At 48.9% G+C, this 15843-nt stretch overlaps 6 protein-coding genes across 6 annotated transcripts; 4 read left to right on the top strand and 2 right to left on the bottom strand.

Annotated features, from left to right (window-relative positions):
- Nucleotides 1–1686: 1686 nt before the first annotated feature.
- BC939DRAFT_503701 (uncharacterized protein) lies at nt 1687–2869 on the top strand (the record flags this gene model as incomplete). The annotated part of the gene is made up of 2 exons (XM_051560431.1): nt 1687–2096; nt 2185–2869. 2 exons carry the CDS (start codon nt 1687–1689, stop codon nt 2867–2869), a joined length of 1095 nt encoding a protein of 364 aa, XP_051411677.1.
- BC939DRAFT_177246 (Dolichyl-phosphate-mannose-protein mannosyltransferase-domain-containing protein) lies at nt 2555–6686 on the top strand. Its single transcript, XM_051550421.1, has 9 exons — nt 2555–3061; nt 3147–3295; nt 3407–3627; nt 3735–3764; nt 3866–4049; nt 4170–4268; nt 4370–4978; nt 5075–5449; nt 5560–6686. Exons 1-9 carry the CDS (start codon nt 2847–2849, stop codon nt 6504–6506), a joined length of 2829 nt encoding a protein of 942 aa, XP_051411676.1. The 5' UTR covers nt 2555–2846; the 3' UTR covers nt 6507–6686.
- On the bottom strand, nt 6687–8499 carry BC939DRAFT_177169 (uncharacterized protein). The gene has a single exon (XM_051550420.1). The coding sequence runs from the start codon at nt 8292–8294 to the stop codon at nt 6867–6869; it is 1428 nt and encodes a 475-aa protein (XP_051411675.1). The 5' UTR covers nt 8295–8499; the 3' UTR covers nt 6687–6866.
- A 292-nt stretch (nt 8500–8791) lies between these two features.
- On the bottom strand, nt 8792–9598 carry BC939DRAFT_453342 (uncharacterized protein; the record flags this gene model as incomplete). The annotated part of the gene is made up of 1 exon (XM_051555915.1): nt 8792–9598. A coding segment is annotated over exon 1 (533 nt), but the record flags the coding sequence as incomplete, so codon positions are not given.
- Nucleotides 9599–11046: 1448 nt separating this feature from the next.
- Nucleotides 11047–11814, top strand: BC939DRAFT_397733 (Sybindin-like protein; the record flags this gene model as incomplete). Its single annotated transcript, XM_051552378.1, has 2 exons — nt 11047–11327; nt 11529–11814. The coding sequence occupies 2 exons, from the start codon at nt 11047–11049 to the stop codon at nt 11812–11814; spliced, it is 567 nt and encodes a 188-aa protein (XP_051411673.1).
- An 863-nt stretch (nt 11815–12677) lies between these two features.
- On the top strand, nt 12678–13756 carry BC939DRAFT_453335 (uncharacterized protein). Its single transcript, XM_051555914.1, has one exon. The coding sequence runs from the start codon at nt 12786–12788 to the stop codon at nt 13731–13733; it is 948 nt and encodes a 315-aa protein (XP_051411672.1). The 5' UTR covers nt 12678–12785; the 3' UTR covers nt 13734–13756.
- The last annotated feature ends 2087 nt before the right edge of the window (nt 13757–15843 follow it).

Below are 15843 nucleotides of genomic sequence, written 5' to 3'. Positions count from 1 at the left end.
CGATGCGTATTGATCAAGCTCACATTCTCCCTTCAAATTTATCAAGTCGTGTTTTCTATCTGAATCTCGCTCTGGATCATCATCGGTAGCTGCGGTCTTAGCCTACTGTCGTGTGCCTGGATCATCGTGCAGGATAGAGTTTGCGAGGTACTTGTGGAGAGATCCGTCAATGACCGGGAGCCCAGACCAAAAATAAAAAACAAATCCTTTAGTCCTCCAGGATTGCAATTGTCGACCGCACAGCTGTCTCGCTACATTGGTAAGTGGCCTCTAGCCAAGGTTTCTCCAGAAGGTACACATTCGATAAAAAGCCGCGGACGCTGATAATAATGACTTGAACGTGTCTCTTTTCTATTGCACACCAGCAATGTATCTTCTCTTAAGCCGAGTACCTAACAATCCTTTGTTCTCACAGGCTGGTAACGGCCACTTCATCTCCGACTCCTGTGGGATTTGTTTATCAAAGTTTCCTGAAATCCTAAGACCTCCTTTATGCTCTTTGAACGAGGGACCAACAATCTATGCACAGCAATCCATTCATTGCGGTATTATGTGTGATAGCGATTTTGGCATAGGCTGCATAATCCGCGGCCTGCAGCATTTTTTTTCCGCCCTTAAACCATGATACACCAATAGGCCAATGTTGTTCGGAAGCTATCGCACAGACCACTGTCGGGGTCCATCACACCATCGCTTTTATCAAATTGGTGCTAAGGCCATGTTCCTGGCGTGACGCCAGGATGATTGTGGGCGCGTCGGATGAATACTTGATGTTGTGTTTGATAACCGATAGCGCAATCAAGTTTCAACTGCTCCACCCAATGTTTCTTATCCTCTTCCCTCTAAGCCGATAAGCGAATGCAGATACACCTTCTATTACACAGGTGAAAAAAGAAAATCAAAGGGACGCGCCAAGCCGATAAACATGTGGCGACCAGGTAGGTAGGAGAGCACAGCCCAAGGAAAGGGAAAAGGGGCCTGCAATATTTGCAATTACAGAGTTTCATCCCATGTCTGCTTCATTTGCAGAGCGAATGGATGTGCATTCTCTCGGTAGCACAAGTGCCGATGGGATTTGGAATATGAAAAGGGCGTGGCACCATTTCCAAGAGAAATGTGTCGGCCTTGCAGACGAGAGGGGGAACGGCAACACGAAGCGACGGAATGAATAATTTTTAATATGCGGTGAGCAATCGACTGGGGTAACATCTCCGGTAGTTGGAGCTGGATAAAATGCCGCCCGACGGACCAGTCTGCAGGGACATGTAATACTCTGGAGTACAGCCCCGCAATATCCCGTAAGTCGGAACATGGATTGGAGTCGTTATAGTTAAGAAAGTCCATCACGCCGGGGTCTCCATAACATGTCAAATTAACGACGCGTCTTGGTCCAATAGACTTGTCAACGCTAGACACAAGCCCTCCCTTATTACATTCAGGGCCCGTCCCTATTTCGCTGTATCTTGCCTCCTCAATTCTACTGTGGCCCAGCATTGCGCAATGCTGGGCGTAGAACTCCTTTCTTTTGGTTGTTTGCAGTTGATGCTCATTCCTGCTACCATCCATATATTTTCCTCTTTCTATTCGCAGGCACCTTCCTCTCTCTTCCTTCCGCGCCATTCATTCGCTTCCATCGGTATAACCTGCAAAGACACCACAGTATCTTTGGCTGAACGACACGGAGCAATGGTCTTTGGAGGCTACAACTCAGCAGGATCGTCAGAGCTTCCGCTCTCAACAGCGGGCAGTATCCCGTCCACTACAACCATGCGATCGAGATCTGGTAGTTTCTCGTCCGTTCATTCAAATCACAACAACCAGGATCATCAACCTTCGCGTCTGAATACCCAACAACAGCAGCATAGTCTATATCAGAGCCCGTATTCTTCACAGCCTAGTACGCCCGTAGGATCTAGCGGCGACTACTTTAACACCAGCAGCAACTGCAACACTGGTGCGTATAGATCAAACGGCTATGATACTTATGGCCCAGCTTCTGCGTCCCAGCAACAATACCAGCACCATCCTTTGCCTATGTATAACCGAGGAGTCTCTGGGAATAGTGGTTATGACGATGACGGAGGCCATAGCAGCGGGTACGATTCTTTGACAGGAATCTCGAGATCAATGCCATACTTGCTCGACTGCAACAACAACAACAACAGCAACGGCTTCATCTCCCAGAGTGCTGCATACCAGCAGCAAGACGGAAACTACAGCAAGCAACAACAGCAGCAGCAAGAACAAGTACGACCATCGTAGCCATAGCAGATCTCGTAGCAATGCCTCCGAGACCTCCCTCAGCATCGACACGGACCTCGCTGGACACTATGAACCCGATCCGGTCTCACGCTCCAGCGCCAATTCCTCTCGTCGGGGAAGTATATCGGAGGCGAGTGGTCTCGTCAGCAGTATCAGCGGAGGTGGCGGATTCTTTTCTCGCCGAAAGGTTGCTTCCTACCGTCCAGCAGTGACTGACGTGACAAGTCCAAACGGAGATGATGACCTAGGTATGGACCTGGACAGTAGGAGTCCACATAGGCTGCGGCAAAAGAGGACAGGCAGGCGATCTAGCAGCATGGGTGCAGAGTTCCTAGTGCAGAATCGCATGGGTCGAGTGAGCGACATTCTGAACGACTGGGACCTGCTTCTACCGAGTGGAGGTCCATATGGGAACGATGAGGCGGACGACGAGGATATGACGGAGAATGAGCGGTGGAAGAAGCAGCAGCTGTCAAGGCGCGGATGGGAGAGCACCAGAGGCCAGGGAATCATTCTCGGATCCTTGACCATACTCGCAGTCCTTGTCAAGATCTGGAAACTGGCTGTCCCATCAGCTGTTGTGTATGTCTTTGAAGAACAGGAATAGGGATACAAGTATTGTGCAAAAAACAATAACTAACCCTCATCTGGTCTGTGCGCGGCGCTTTGGAGGGTTCACGCGGGATTACCTAAACGGATCCTTCTTCATGGGCGTGCATTCCCCGCTCGGCAAGATGCTCTTTTCGCCCGTGGCATACTCGCTCGGTTTTGACGGCAAATTTGACTTTGCCACCGGGAAGTAAGGTTGGCTTTCCTCTTATTCCGTGATCGTGTACTGAAGTGGATAGCGACTGACGATGAAAACGATCTACATATTTTGCTAGGCTGTACCCGAAGAATGTCCCTTACATCAGCATGCGGATGTTTGCAGCGTCCTGCGGCGTGTTACTCGTGCCTATTTCATATCTGATCATGAAGCGATCGGGACACTCCACACAGGCCTCGATGATGTGCGCCATCTTTGTCATCTTTGGTAATTTTTATTGCCATCGAGAGACTTGTAATTTTTATTGCCATCGAGAGACTTGTAATTTTCCAAAGTGTCTGTTTTAATTCTTTTGTCGCCGTATGCTTGCGCTCTCAGAGAACGCACTGATAACGCAGAGTCGGTTTATCTTGCTTGACTCGCCAATGATGTTGTTCATGGGATATACCATGCTTGCATGGATCAACTTTTATAACCACCGAAACAGACCCTTCGCTCGCGGTTGGTGGACTTGGCTTCTACAGACCGGGTTAGGACTCTTTCTCTCCAGCAGGTACCCATTTACTTTACAGCGATGCGCTGACAGCGGCAGGGCAAATGTCGGTTATCTTCTTAACGTATCTTTTTTCCGCCTGTGGGTAGTGTAAAATGGATCGGTTTGTTCACCATTGCCACTGTTGGACTCTGCGTACTCAAACACTTGTAGGAATCCAGGATACATCTTTATATCAGCACGGTATGTTCCCTGTCTGAAGACGCACAAAGGACATTGATCGAATTAACAATAGCACGCGCGCGTTCATCTAATTATTTTTTCTCTCGATGGTGAATCTCTAGCGCATTTTTTCAAGGCAGTTTGTCGCCTTGTTCCTTGCGCTGCTAGTCTTTCCCTTTGTGCTCTACATGGGGTTGTACGCCATCGATTTTGCCTTCCTGTCGAACTCAGGTACTGGGGACTCCTGGGTCAGTCCACAGTTCCGGATGACCTTGAAGGGTCATGATGTCAAGCCGGTTATGGCCGGTAAGCGCTCTTTTTTTTTTTTTTTTTTTTTTTTGCCAAGGAGAGAGATCCGAATAAAAAAAAAAAAAAAAAAAAAAAAAAAGTGCAAGTGCATGGCACTAACATACTTCTTGAATGCAGATATTGCCTGGCAGTCCAAGGTCCATATGCGGCATGCTAATACAAACGGGGGCTGGGTGCACTCGATGCCCGGCGAGTACGCCAGAGCGGGTACGATTGGTAAGTGAAGGGACGTATTCGCTTGACTGCCTCTGAGGCCCTCTACAGGTTCCCAGTGGGGAAGCGAAAATAGTCTAACGTGCCGACAAATTTAACTGTAGACCAAGCAATCCAGCTCGTCGAGTGGGACGATGACCTGACCTGCTGGCAGGTCCACGCCGGAAACCCTGCTGTCAAGAAAGATCAGATACTAAAGTACCTTGCTCACGAAAAGGACCCCTCGCTGCCTTTCGATGGGTATATCTACGATGGTGATGCCATCCAATTGAAGAACTGTCATTCAAAAGTCGCGCTCTCTGTCAAAGACCTCGTCTCAGTTGGATCCAACAAACCGTACATCCGGGAAATGCGAGGTATCCAGTGGTCAAAGGAAGCCACTCTGGAAACCGTTTGGAGAGTCGAGCTTGTGCCACAAGGGACTGTCTCTGGCTTGGCTGATAACTATGGACTTCAATTGAGCTCTTCTTTTGGGCAGGATGGCGCGTCAGCAGAAGGCATGGATGATACAAAGGAGGGCAATAGAAATCCAAGCAAGCGATGGCACTCGACCAAGGGATTCCGCCTCTTCAACGAAAAGCTGAGCTGCTATATGGTGTCGCACAAGGTCTTCAGGGCGCCATATACGTCGTACCAGGAAGTGGGCTGCATACAGGACAACCGCGAAAAGGCCAACACGATCTTTATCGTTGACCAGAACGAGAATACACACTGTAGGTCTTATCCGCCTGTAGCTTGAGATGACTTATGGTATTGAGAAAATTTCCTCCCAGCAAACGCACTTCACTGACACCTCCTCTTTACTCTAGTGCCCAAGTCGACGCCCTCGCTCTCGTACCGACCATTGTCCTCCTTCCAAAAGTTTATCGAAGTCAACAGAATTATGTGGTGGACTCATCACGATCTCAGCTCCGGAATCCACGCGAACGATTATCCAGCCGGCAGTACAACCAAAAGGAAGAGCGAGGAGTCGAGTCCATGGAGCCGGCCCTTTTTGAGCCGTGGGCTGAACTACTACAGCAGCAAAGAAACCAACAACTACGTGTATCTCATGGGTAATCCCCTGCTGTGGTGGGCCTCATCCGCAACAGCGCTCGTTTACATGATGCGGTGTACCATGAGCATAACTAGATACCTCTGGGCCAGGGGCACGAGTGAGGCCAGGAACGAGCGAAATCGCTTTGGTAAGCTGGTGTATAGGGTTTTTTCTGTTGTTGTTGTTATTGGGCGCCTCTCTATCATCCACGTGTATGGGAGAGAGAACAATTAAACATATTGTATTTATAACACTTAGGTTTGACACCCTTTTACGCGGTCGCGTCCGGAACATTTTACGCCGGATGGGCAATTCACTATTTTCCGTTCTTCTTCATGGATCACCAGCTGTACCTGCATCACTATCTCCCAGCGCTGTATTTCTCCATCCTATTGCTCGTCTCCCGCCTTGATAGGACCTGGCAGAGCTGGTCAAAGAAATTCCGATACCTCGCAGGCTTGTTCCTCGTCTTCATCATCGTCCTCTCCTGGCACAGCCTCTCACCCCTAACGTATGACGTCGATTTTAGCTCCCGCGCCAAATGTGAAACGGTGCGATCTCTTGGTGGGTGGGAATTTGTCTGTCAACGACAGAATTTGCCCTTGGCGAGGCCGCAGGCCGCCAAGATTGTGGTCGAGGGTCGATCGGAACATGGCCGCCACACCGATCAGGAGAGGAAGAACGAGCGTAGTCCGCTTTACTACCGGAAACATAGCTCCTCAGAGGAGGATTATGATGAGGCGAAACAGGATCATCCTACTAAATCCTTAAAGGACGATCCTGTACATGGCGAGGACTATGGTAAAGACCACTACGAGGATCATGAGCATGATCATGAGAGACCGTTCAACGAGGATGAAGTTGAGCATTACCAGCATGAACATTTCCATCACCCGCCTGGCCACGGACACCGTCGTGATCCCGTTTCAGACAGCGAGAAGCAGGGCTATCAACGTAGCCAGCAGCAAGGCGATGTCAACCAGCAGCCTCAGGTAGGTACGCCTGTATCAGCACCTTCCCAAATCGACACAACACGCTTAAGTAACATCGAGAAGACAATGACCGCAGCCAAGTCGCGAGCGCAGGATATTCAGAAGGCGGAAAGGCTCCTGGCAGATAAACGTGCCTTAGAGGAGAAGTACAAGGAACTCGAGGAACGATTAAATGCACATGAGCAGGAATTGGAGCGGCAAGAACAGCAGTAACGTTAAGAAAAAAAAGGGGGCGCGAGGAGCAAGGTCGATGTGGACAAGGGGCAGCGCGTAGGACAGGAATGGCATGATACGGATGAAAGTGAGAAACAGGATCCTGAAGCACAGGAGAAATGCGGACTCGTGAAGCCCAAGAGAAGCTACGACGTGATATGCTCGATAAAGAGACTCAAGGACTACGGCAACAAAGAACTGCGGATGCATTAGCGAGAGTTGATGAGCTTTGACATGACACAGAAATGATAAAACTTTTTAATGTAGGGGAGGAGGTTATTACGAACTAAATTGCATCTATGCTGAGTGATGAGTGTCGGAATGGTTGCATGTATGTTGCCTCAAGAACATCTACCATGTTCACAGGTACGCGCCTTTGTCGCCTTTCGCAAGTCCACCGGGATGATACTGCGCATTGGGGCCTTGATTATTATGTTCGTAGCCGTAGTCATGCATCTGGTAGGCCTCCTGCTGATGGCTTGGATGGTATCCCACATACTGGTCATCATACTGGTTCATGTACTGTCCATGTACACTGCCGCCATATCCGTCATATCCACCATGTCCCCCGTGTCCATATTGACCATACCCTCCATCGTACTGTGGGTCATATCCTCCAACAACACTACCCTCCATTTGGTACCCACCACGACCGCCGCGTCCGACTACAGGCGCAGCACTAGCAATAGGTGCTGGTGGCAAAGGAGGCGAGCCAGAGTGGTGGTGGGGCTTTTCCCACTTATCCTCCAGGGCGACAAAGCTAGCCTCTGCAGGCAAGGAGTCCAGATCCAAAGGCGTGCGGCGACGGCGACGGCGCTTCATCATCACGACGGCCACCACACCGGCTACGACGGCGACACCGATGATTCCGACAGAGATGCCGATTGCAGTGCCATTGGGACCTGAATTCGTCTCTGTCGTCGAATCGGGGCCTGAGACAGAGTTATCTGAGGACGAGCTGGGTGCATTAGGATCAGTCGTCGAGGGGGGGTTCTGACCTCCACTTCCGACTGTGGTCGAAGGACCTCCGGTACTGGGCTTTCCCGCAGTTGGCGCAGTCGTGGTCGTTGCTGGTGGTACAGGAGTACTCGATCCACCAGCTCCTGTCACGTCCGTCTGAGTGCCGGGGGCGACAACCCCCGTGTACGGTGTCTTCCACTCCTGAACTGTCATACCCCAAGCAATGCATTGGGTCTGATACTTTTGCGGTGGTGGAGCCTTGGACTGATGACCTGCCAAGAGCTCACACTTGGCGCAGGTCCAGAGAACCTTCTGCATAACCTCTGTGCAGATACATTTAGAATACTGCTGCTGGAGAACGTATTCGCCGTTGATTTCGATGTCTGCAGCCCCGAAGGATCCTCCGCAGACTCCGATGGCGTTCGAGAAGGTTTGGCAGTCTCCACAGAAGCCCGGGTCGAGTGCTGCGTGGGCAAGACCGCCGCCGGTGGAGGGTGAGAGGAAGGTGAGGAATGAATTGAGGATGATGAGGGTGCAGAGGGACCAGGTCAGGGAAGAGGAGGGGGAGCGTGTTGATGATGGCAGTGAAGACGAAGATACTTTTGAAGATGCTGATGATGATGCGCAGGAGAATGTGGTGGATGTGGCCTGGGACACATCTCGTCTGCGGGATGCGAAGAGGCGCATGGTGTTTGCTGTACAGCGTATAAACGTGTCTAGGGGTGTCTGTGTGTTTACGCGCTGAATGTTCTTTTGTGTGCGGTGACACGAATTGGAGTTGTCGTTGAGGAGGAAATTGGGGTGGACGAACAGATTCACGGACCGCATTAAAGTTAATGAGGGATGTGGGATGAAGTCATTAAGCGCGTTCAATGAAAACAGCACATTTAGGCATGTTTCACAAGTAAAAATAAACAGCCAGGAACCAGACGGGTGCGGAGAAAGAGGCGAAACGACAGAACAAATGGAAGATAGAAAGTGCGGTGGACGACGATGTTAAGGAGAGGAATGAGACCGACGGTTCGATCGTTATTCGCGAGATACATAAGCGTCAAGATAAAGATAGAGGTTGCCGGGTTGGGTTTGAGGTTGTCAGTAGTCAAGGAACCGTTTCGTCAGGTTGAGGGCGGTTCATGGAGCAGCGAACCATCCAAGGCGGGATTTTCAAAAACGGACACAGGTAATCCAGCGAAGGACAAGGTTTATATGGAACAGGATAATAGAGAAAAAGCCTTGGTTAGAAAAAGCGAACTACTAGCGTATGTCGATCATTCAGGTACAGGAACCCACGTTTCCATAATACATCACTGTGCTTTTTTTTTTTTTTTTTTTTTTTTTTTTTTTTTTTCGCTCGACATACAAAGGCAAGTGTACGACAAAGACCCTTACCGTGACAGTCAGGACTGAACTTGCCCAACAGAGGCGATGCACCGAACAGTCAAAGAAAGAAGATCCTAAGCGAGTTCTGCGCGCTTGCTTTTCTGTGCCTTGATTTCCGGTCTGCAGAGACTGGTTGGGAGCGGCGGAACGACGAAAAGGAGCGGGTGCTATGTGTATGTGTGCAAAGCGGACTATTTGGCGGAGACAAGGATAAAGGGGCTTGCGAGAGAAACAATGGATCCAACGAGACTGGAGCAAAGAGGGATAGAAGGGCTGTTGGACGTTGCGGAAGAAGGGACGTAAAATGCGGCGAGAGTGTGAGTGTGAGAGGAGGAAGCTGTGTAAGAGCAGGACAGGGCGCGGGGAAGAAAGGCGAAAGAAGGTAGGAAGGAAGGGAGAGAGGGGGGGAATACGTGTTATGTGGGAGTGAAGGAGCGCTAGAGGGGCAAAGAAAGGGGACGAGGTGCGACCGCAGGAACCGAAGGAAAGAAAGAAAAAGAAAGAGAGAAAAGCGCGGCTGCAGGCAAAGGTTCCGAGCTGACAAAAGACAGCAGACAACAGGCTGACCTGGAGGAGGATGACGATGGCCATGATGGCTATGACAATGGAGAGGGTTGTATGTGGCGGAGGCTACATGTTGCTGTTGGCGAGGCGTCGGCAACTAACAGTGTGTGTGCGTGTGTGAGTGTGCCCACTAAACGGCCTTTCAAATTATTTTTGATTCTCCCCCAAAGACGCTAATTTCATTGACGATTATGAAGATGATGAAGCGCCCGTTTATCTTAAAATTGTCCAATATCCCATAGCATACAACCGCATATGCACATGTTCACTCCATCTTTCATCGCGTATTGGATACGATACCCTGGCGGATGTAAACCGATGTGGGCGCGAGCAGGCAGGCAACCACCAGCGAGACCACTAGACATGCCCCTGGACCATGTTGTCTAAAAAGATCAAAAGAGCACTATCCGACTAATGAACATAATCAGGCCCTGCATACACGCTCATTATATTGCCCCATCCAGGGACAATTTAATCAGTCGAGAAAAAGGGTCCTGGGGCCATGGTCAATGGTTTCTGTTCTATCCTTCCGCAAATGCAGTCGACTTGAGACCTCATGTCGAATTGTGCAAGTCTAAGTAGACTATCGCCTTGCCCGCCTGATCTACCCAGAGCTAATACCTCGCTCTGCTTGGCTGTGGTCGGGGTCACCATTTCGGCTCACAACCTCCCCTCATAGCTGCCCCGAAATGATCATTTCTCAAAAAAGTGCTCTCAAAGACAAAACAATAGTCTATTGCCAGTGTACTACAATAATAGGCGCAAAGTATGCCATCGTTCCTGCCTTCGGCTGTGCATTCTCGGATCAATTGTACTTGAGTACTCCTATTTTTCTAGCCTTACCCAAGATTGGTTCGCGTCTTTTCTGGTCATACTCTAGAAGCCATAGACCCTATTGCTTAGCCAGGAGTGCGAAAGCAGGACAATGCCCCACCACTATTAACTGATGATCGTCTCCGTTGAATATTCCTTTCCCGCCGACACTGACAAACTCTAGAGTAAGCTGAACTCAAGGAAACGGCCAGTTTGATAAGCAAAAATAAAATAAAAGAAGGAACCGCTGCTGTTGCTGCTGCACTGCAACGGCAGGATTTCTGGACATGTAGACAAATGTGGGGTGATTTTGGTCTTTTGTTTCATGCCAAGGGCGGAACCTGACATAACAAAGACGCTTATGTATACTTTGGGAAGCTGACATTTTACCGAGGATCGTCCCGTTTGATCATTCCAAAGGATTATCTAAAATCCCTTTCTTACTAATGGATTGCCTAATAGCCTGTGCTGCTGCCGCTGTCGTTGGTTTCGCCGCCTCAGCTTGCTGTCACCGGCGTTGCCGTTATCCTGAACTGCTATTCAGGACGAAAGTGCTCAGCGCTGCTCCACAGCATTTTCATTGCCAAAGGGAAGGATCCTTGTTGAGTGTCCCTATATCACATGATCAGCAAGGCTCACCAGCGTCAAGTTAGAGGCAGTACCATCTCGCTTTTGTATAGACTCATCAACACGCATGCATCGACGCGACGCTCATCAGCTACTTCACTAAACAAGGACAAGAAACGAACCAGAACACCTCCAATTCTCGTATCAAGGGACGCGCCAAAGCATATAGACAGGAATAGGCAAAGGAAACGACACGATGATCTACAATATGTACATCTTTGACAGGCACTGTCAGTGCATCTACTACCACGATTGGCACCGTGGCCACACCGGCAAGAATGCCTTTGACCAGCACGGTGATCCGCTCGCTTCCCATCATAGTGGAGGCATCGGTGGTGGCGGCGGTGGATCGACGGCGACGACGACGACTATGACGGATCCACGACAGGGCATGAATATGTCTCTTGAGGAAGAAGGAAAACTCGTCTATGGTGTCGTCTACTCACTCAGGAACCTGGTCAAGAAACTCGGAAAGAGGTACGCACGCACATATTTATTTTGACTGGACCTGAGGCACGAACACAGAGGAGAGTACTATGGGGATGATCACACAATGCTGGAAGGGGCGAGATCCAAATTGACGGGGACCCTACAGACATTTCTTTTTTCTTTTTAGAACCGCGGACATCTATTAATCTCGACACTCTCGGAACAAAAATCTTTTTGCTTTTTTAGTAGCCAAGACGGATTCATCGCTTACAAGACTTCACATTACAAGCTACACTACTTTGAAACCATGACTGGCCTCAAATTTGTCCTGAACTCGGATCCGGGTGTCGAATCCTTGCAACAGGCCCTGCACCAGATTTATACCCAATTATACGTCGAGCTCGTCGTGAAGAATCCATTGGCGAGCGCGACTCTGACGGGCGGCAATGTAAACCCGGAGACCATGGGCGCAGAAGGGTTTAGGAGTGGGGTCGATCGGTTCGTAAGGTCGTTAACCATGTTCGATACTCTTTGAGATCGAACATTTACTATCAATGATATGCTACATCTGCGAAAATTGCCACTGCGGCAATGACATTGAGCGCGGAACTCCAAGTCGGATCACAGGTGTGCGTTTCGACATCCTTGGTAGTCCATTTCCATGTGCTCAATAAAACCTATACAAACAGAGATCTTGAGGCATCATAAAGCGCTACTGGATCGAACTGGCCATTCATCTGGCCATGGAGGAGTAGATGGTTGTTGACACCGGTTCAAACTGAAGTTGAAATAGGACTCCAACATGACGCATCAACTACAGTCAGCCATTTCATGATCTTCGGTACAAGGGCGAATCATACCTGCTGCACATCATGTAGGCAGCTTCAGCAGTGGCAGCAGGAGATCATGCAGAAAAGATGCGTATGGGGAGACCGAAGGTGACGCTGAGAAGGACGAGTGAAAGCATTCTCACTGCAGGCGATGCTCCGGACTAAATTATGGGCCCGAAGAAGATGTGCAAATGCAAGACCGAGGCCAGGTTACGGGTCAGGGGGTCTCTTCACGCGCGCTCAAACCGATTGTTTATAGTCTCGAGTTCACGCACACAGCACAGTTCGCGGTACAGCCTTGGCCTCATTGAACAAGTATAGCGAAAAAACTTTACAATGTGCACTCTTTATTACTTGCTGAAGTATTGCTGGTACGAGTTTAAAGCGTCAACTGATCCTACCAGCCCATTTCCGGATCCCATGCTTTATCGGGATGTAAACGCAGTCAAGTGAAGGCAGCAAGACGCCATAAACTCATTTTTCTGGTGTACAGAAAAAATAGATATGTATTGTGCCTTTCAAATAAAATTGAGCTATTGTGCCTTTCAAATAAAATTGTAGGTATTCGAGGTGCTCTCTAAACAAGATTTGATTTCACGCTATTCGAGTTCTCAGCTCCTTTATTCTTTGTTTTGGTTTTCGTTCAGTCTCAGGACTTTTATCCCTTCACCACTTCATGTCTGCCTCACCCTCCTCACCTTCTTCCCACTCGGCCATCCTTTCACCTTCCCCTCATCCACAGGAAGCTGAAGAGGAGAATTCTAAGCCAGCCCGCGCCCATACTAGTATACCGTTGCCAGATGTTATTAGTATCAAGGTGCACTTTCGCAAAGGTCAGCCACGAGTCCGCTGCCGTGTATCCAAGGACCTTCCCCTACCCACCTTTCGCCACAGGAAGACGGAGGACTCATATGGCGTATTGACCGCCCGCATTAAAACTGCACTTGCAGGAGTCAATGGCTTAGAGTGGCCATCTGGAGGACACCCCTACATACAGCCAACACACACGACTACCCAACAAAATTACCAGGAACTGAACGAGGACAACTTCAATGAGTTTATTGCAAAGGCATGGCGTTCAGAAGCAAGGCGCTTGGAGAATCCAGCTGATATCTTTATCAACGTCTATGTCTATTTGTCAGTACCAGCGAAACGTGCAACCACCGGCAATCGCAATAACATCCAACGAGCATCTAGATCACGTATCGAGGCAGCACACACCATCATTGCTTCAGCAGTGGAACGACGGACACTTCCAGAACTTGGCCCTATCACCGTTGCTCATTACGCTCGTCATCTTGCTCGTCAGCCAAGCTTACCTGCAGAAAGAGAAGTCCTCACACTACCAGAGACAAACACTTTCCGTCAAACACAGCACCTTGACGAACAAGTTCATAGCCATAACCTCAAAAGACAGGCAGCGGAAGATGAACAGCAGGAAGAGTTCAGGACTATCAAATTGAAGGTGAATGGAACGGTTGTCTGCTATGAAATCGAGTTGCGTAGCTTGAGAGCAGCCCTGAATTTACCAAACTTCGACTTGAACGGTCTCGCCAACTTCGCACAAGATCAGATAGCTCTCCCGGAGGATGACATGGATGATATAGACCATGCAGAAGATTAAAAGCCGAGAAGTTTATTACCCTCGTAACCACAGTGTGAGAACAGGTTGATGGCTATCGAATCCTTGCTTGTGCAATACTTGAAGGCAAGCTCCAAGACCAACTCAGGAGTGAGATTGAAAGCTAGATTGGCGTGCTTTTCCACCCATCGCTTGATCAAAGAGAAACCAACTTCAATGGGGTTCAGTTGAGGTGAATAAGGAGGAAGGAAAAGCAGCATGGCCCCACGACTTTCTATAGCGTCGGCGAACTCTTTGTACATATGAATTCGAGCATTGTCTATGATAACAAGGGAATTCGGCATAGGGAAGCAATTGATATGCGGAAGAATGTTTTCCACGAATGCTTTGTGGAAAGAAAAACGAGTGAAAGCACCCGTAGTAAAAGACCACGCAATAAATCCCTTGGAACTGAAAGCAGCTAGAGCAGATACACGTTTTCCACGAGAAAATGGAAGGGTGACAGTGGCTGGAGTGTTTGGAGCGGACCATGCGTACTTGCGAAGTGCTGTCCTTCCATCCTTGCTCGTCTCGTCGATAAAAAACCAATTGCTCTGGATAGAAGTAAAAAGGCGCCAGGCGGTACTTGAAGTCATCGATCTCGCGAGGAATGGCTTCACGAGCCCTTTTCTGCAACTTCTTCCTTGTCAGGTTGAGGTCGTGTCGTAGGGCACGGCAAATAGTGGGCACGGAAGTGTTAGTCAACTCAGGGAAAGCTGCCTGAATAACTTCCTGCAATTCCTCTAGAAAGAAGCACGGGTGTTCAACAGTGTACTTGCGAATAAAGTCAATAACCTCGTCTGGCCACCTAGACTTGGCACTTCGCTCACGTAAAGCACGCACATGCCCTGTTTTATTGAACGATACTGAAGGATAAAGATTAGGCTGGCTGGGCATGATCTTGAAGTCGGTGTATCGATATATGGTAGTTACTTACCGACCCAATTGGTGATACTAGATGTGGAGATGCCCAAGAGAGTTGAAACATCTTTGATATCCATGCCCATGATGCAGAAAAGGACTATGGCACGCCATCGAATATCTTTAGAATAGACCATCCTAGATTGTTCGAGGACCTCGATTATGGACCCCACCTGGAATAGAGGAGTGAGGATAGGGGTATTCCTTATGTTTTTGGTATTTTTTTTTTGCAAAAAGGTAAGGAATAGTGAAACCATGGGCTTAACGGGGGTGTTATCTTAGTTGAGGATCTCTACTAGAGATGAGTCATGTCGCTATTCGAGGCTCTCGTTTGTTGATATCCTTAGATTAGCTCAGAAATTTTACAATTTTATTTGAAAGGCACAATAATCTAACTAAGATAACATTGCCGCTAAACCAATGGTAGCACTATTCCTTAGCTTTTTGCAAAAAAAATAACCCCAAAAACATAAGGAATACCATTATCCTCATTCCTCTATTCCAGGGGGGTCCATAATCGAGGTCCTCGAACAACAATCCAGGATGGTCTATTCTGAGGATCTCCGATGGCGTGCCATAGTCCTCTTCTGCATCATGGGCATGGATACTAAAGGCGTGTCAGTTCTCTTAGGCATCTCCCACATCTAGTATCACCAATTGGGTCGGCAAGTAACTACCATCTCTTGATACATCGGCCCCAAGGTCATGCCCAGCAGAAAGGAAGAGCTGAGAGCTCGAATAGCGTGAAATCACAATTTTATTTGAAAGGTACAATATATGAATACAAATACGGATACAAATACAAGCACAATTCAGTTGTGCATACAACCTTCTCTGGCGACCTTGAGAATAAGCTCGATGCCCTGCTTGAGGGACTTCTCCAGTGCCTTCCATATAGGAAGTCATTGCCAATGTTGCTGAGCGAGCGGAGACTATTCGGGATCGTTACAGCCCCCTGGTGTGCCAAGACATAGATGTCTCCAACCCTCGCCATGACATATACGTCCATCTTGTTGGCAACCACCTGTAAGCCCACCAATGCCGCGTCCTCAACTCCGAACTTCTTGTCCGCATACTCTAGCGCTTCCTTCAGAAAGGTGGCGACACGCTCGAGGTCGTGGGTGTCCTTGGACTTCCTGGTCTTCAGCCCTTGCGAAGTGACCTCGCCGATAGCCATTGTACAGATCGCCTT

This window comes from Gamsiella multidivaricata (genome assembly GCF_025024155.1).
Source record: "Gamsiella multidivaricata strain RSA 2152 chromosome Unknown BC939scaffold_37, whole genome shotgun sequence".
Taxonomy (NCBI): Eukaryota; Fungi; Mortierellomycota; class Mortierellomycetes; order Mortierellales; family Mortierellaceae; genus Gamsiella; species Gamsiella multidivaricata.
The sequence above is the reverse complement of the archived record's forward strand: the minus strand, read 5'-3'. Positions and strand labels throughout refer to the sequence as shown.

Coding starts and splice junctions, on each gene's coding strand:
- BC939DRAFT_177169 (XM_051550420.1), bottom strand. CDS start 8,294: ATGCGGTCCGTGAATCTGTTCGTCCACCCCAATTTCCTCCTCAACGAC.
- BC939DRAFT_177246 (XM_051550421.1), top strand. CDS start 2,847: ATGTCTTTGAAGAACAGGAATAGGGATACAAGTATTGTGCAAAAAACA. Junction 3,296..3,406: donor CGCCATCTTTGTCATCTTTG/GTAATTTTTATT, acceptor TTGCGCTCTCAG/AGAACGCACTGATAACGCAG. Junction 4,979..5,074: donor CCAGAACGAGAATACACACT/GTAGGTCTTATC, acceptor TCTTTACTCTAG/TGCCCAAGTCGACGCCCTCG.
- BC939DRAFT_453335 (XM_051555914.1), top strand. CDS start 12,786: ATGTCTGCCTCACCCTCCTCACCTTCTTCCCACTCGGCCATCCTTTCA.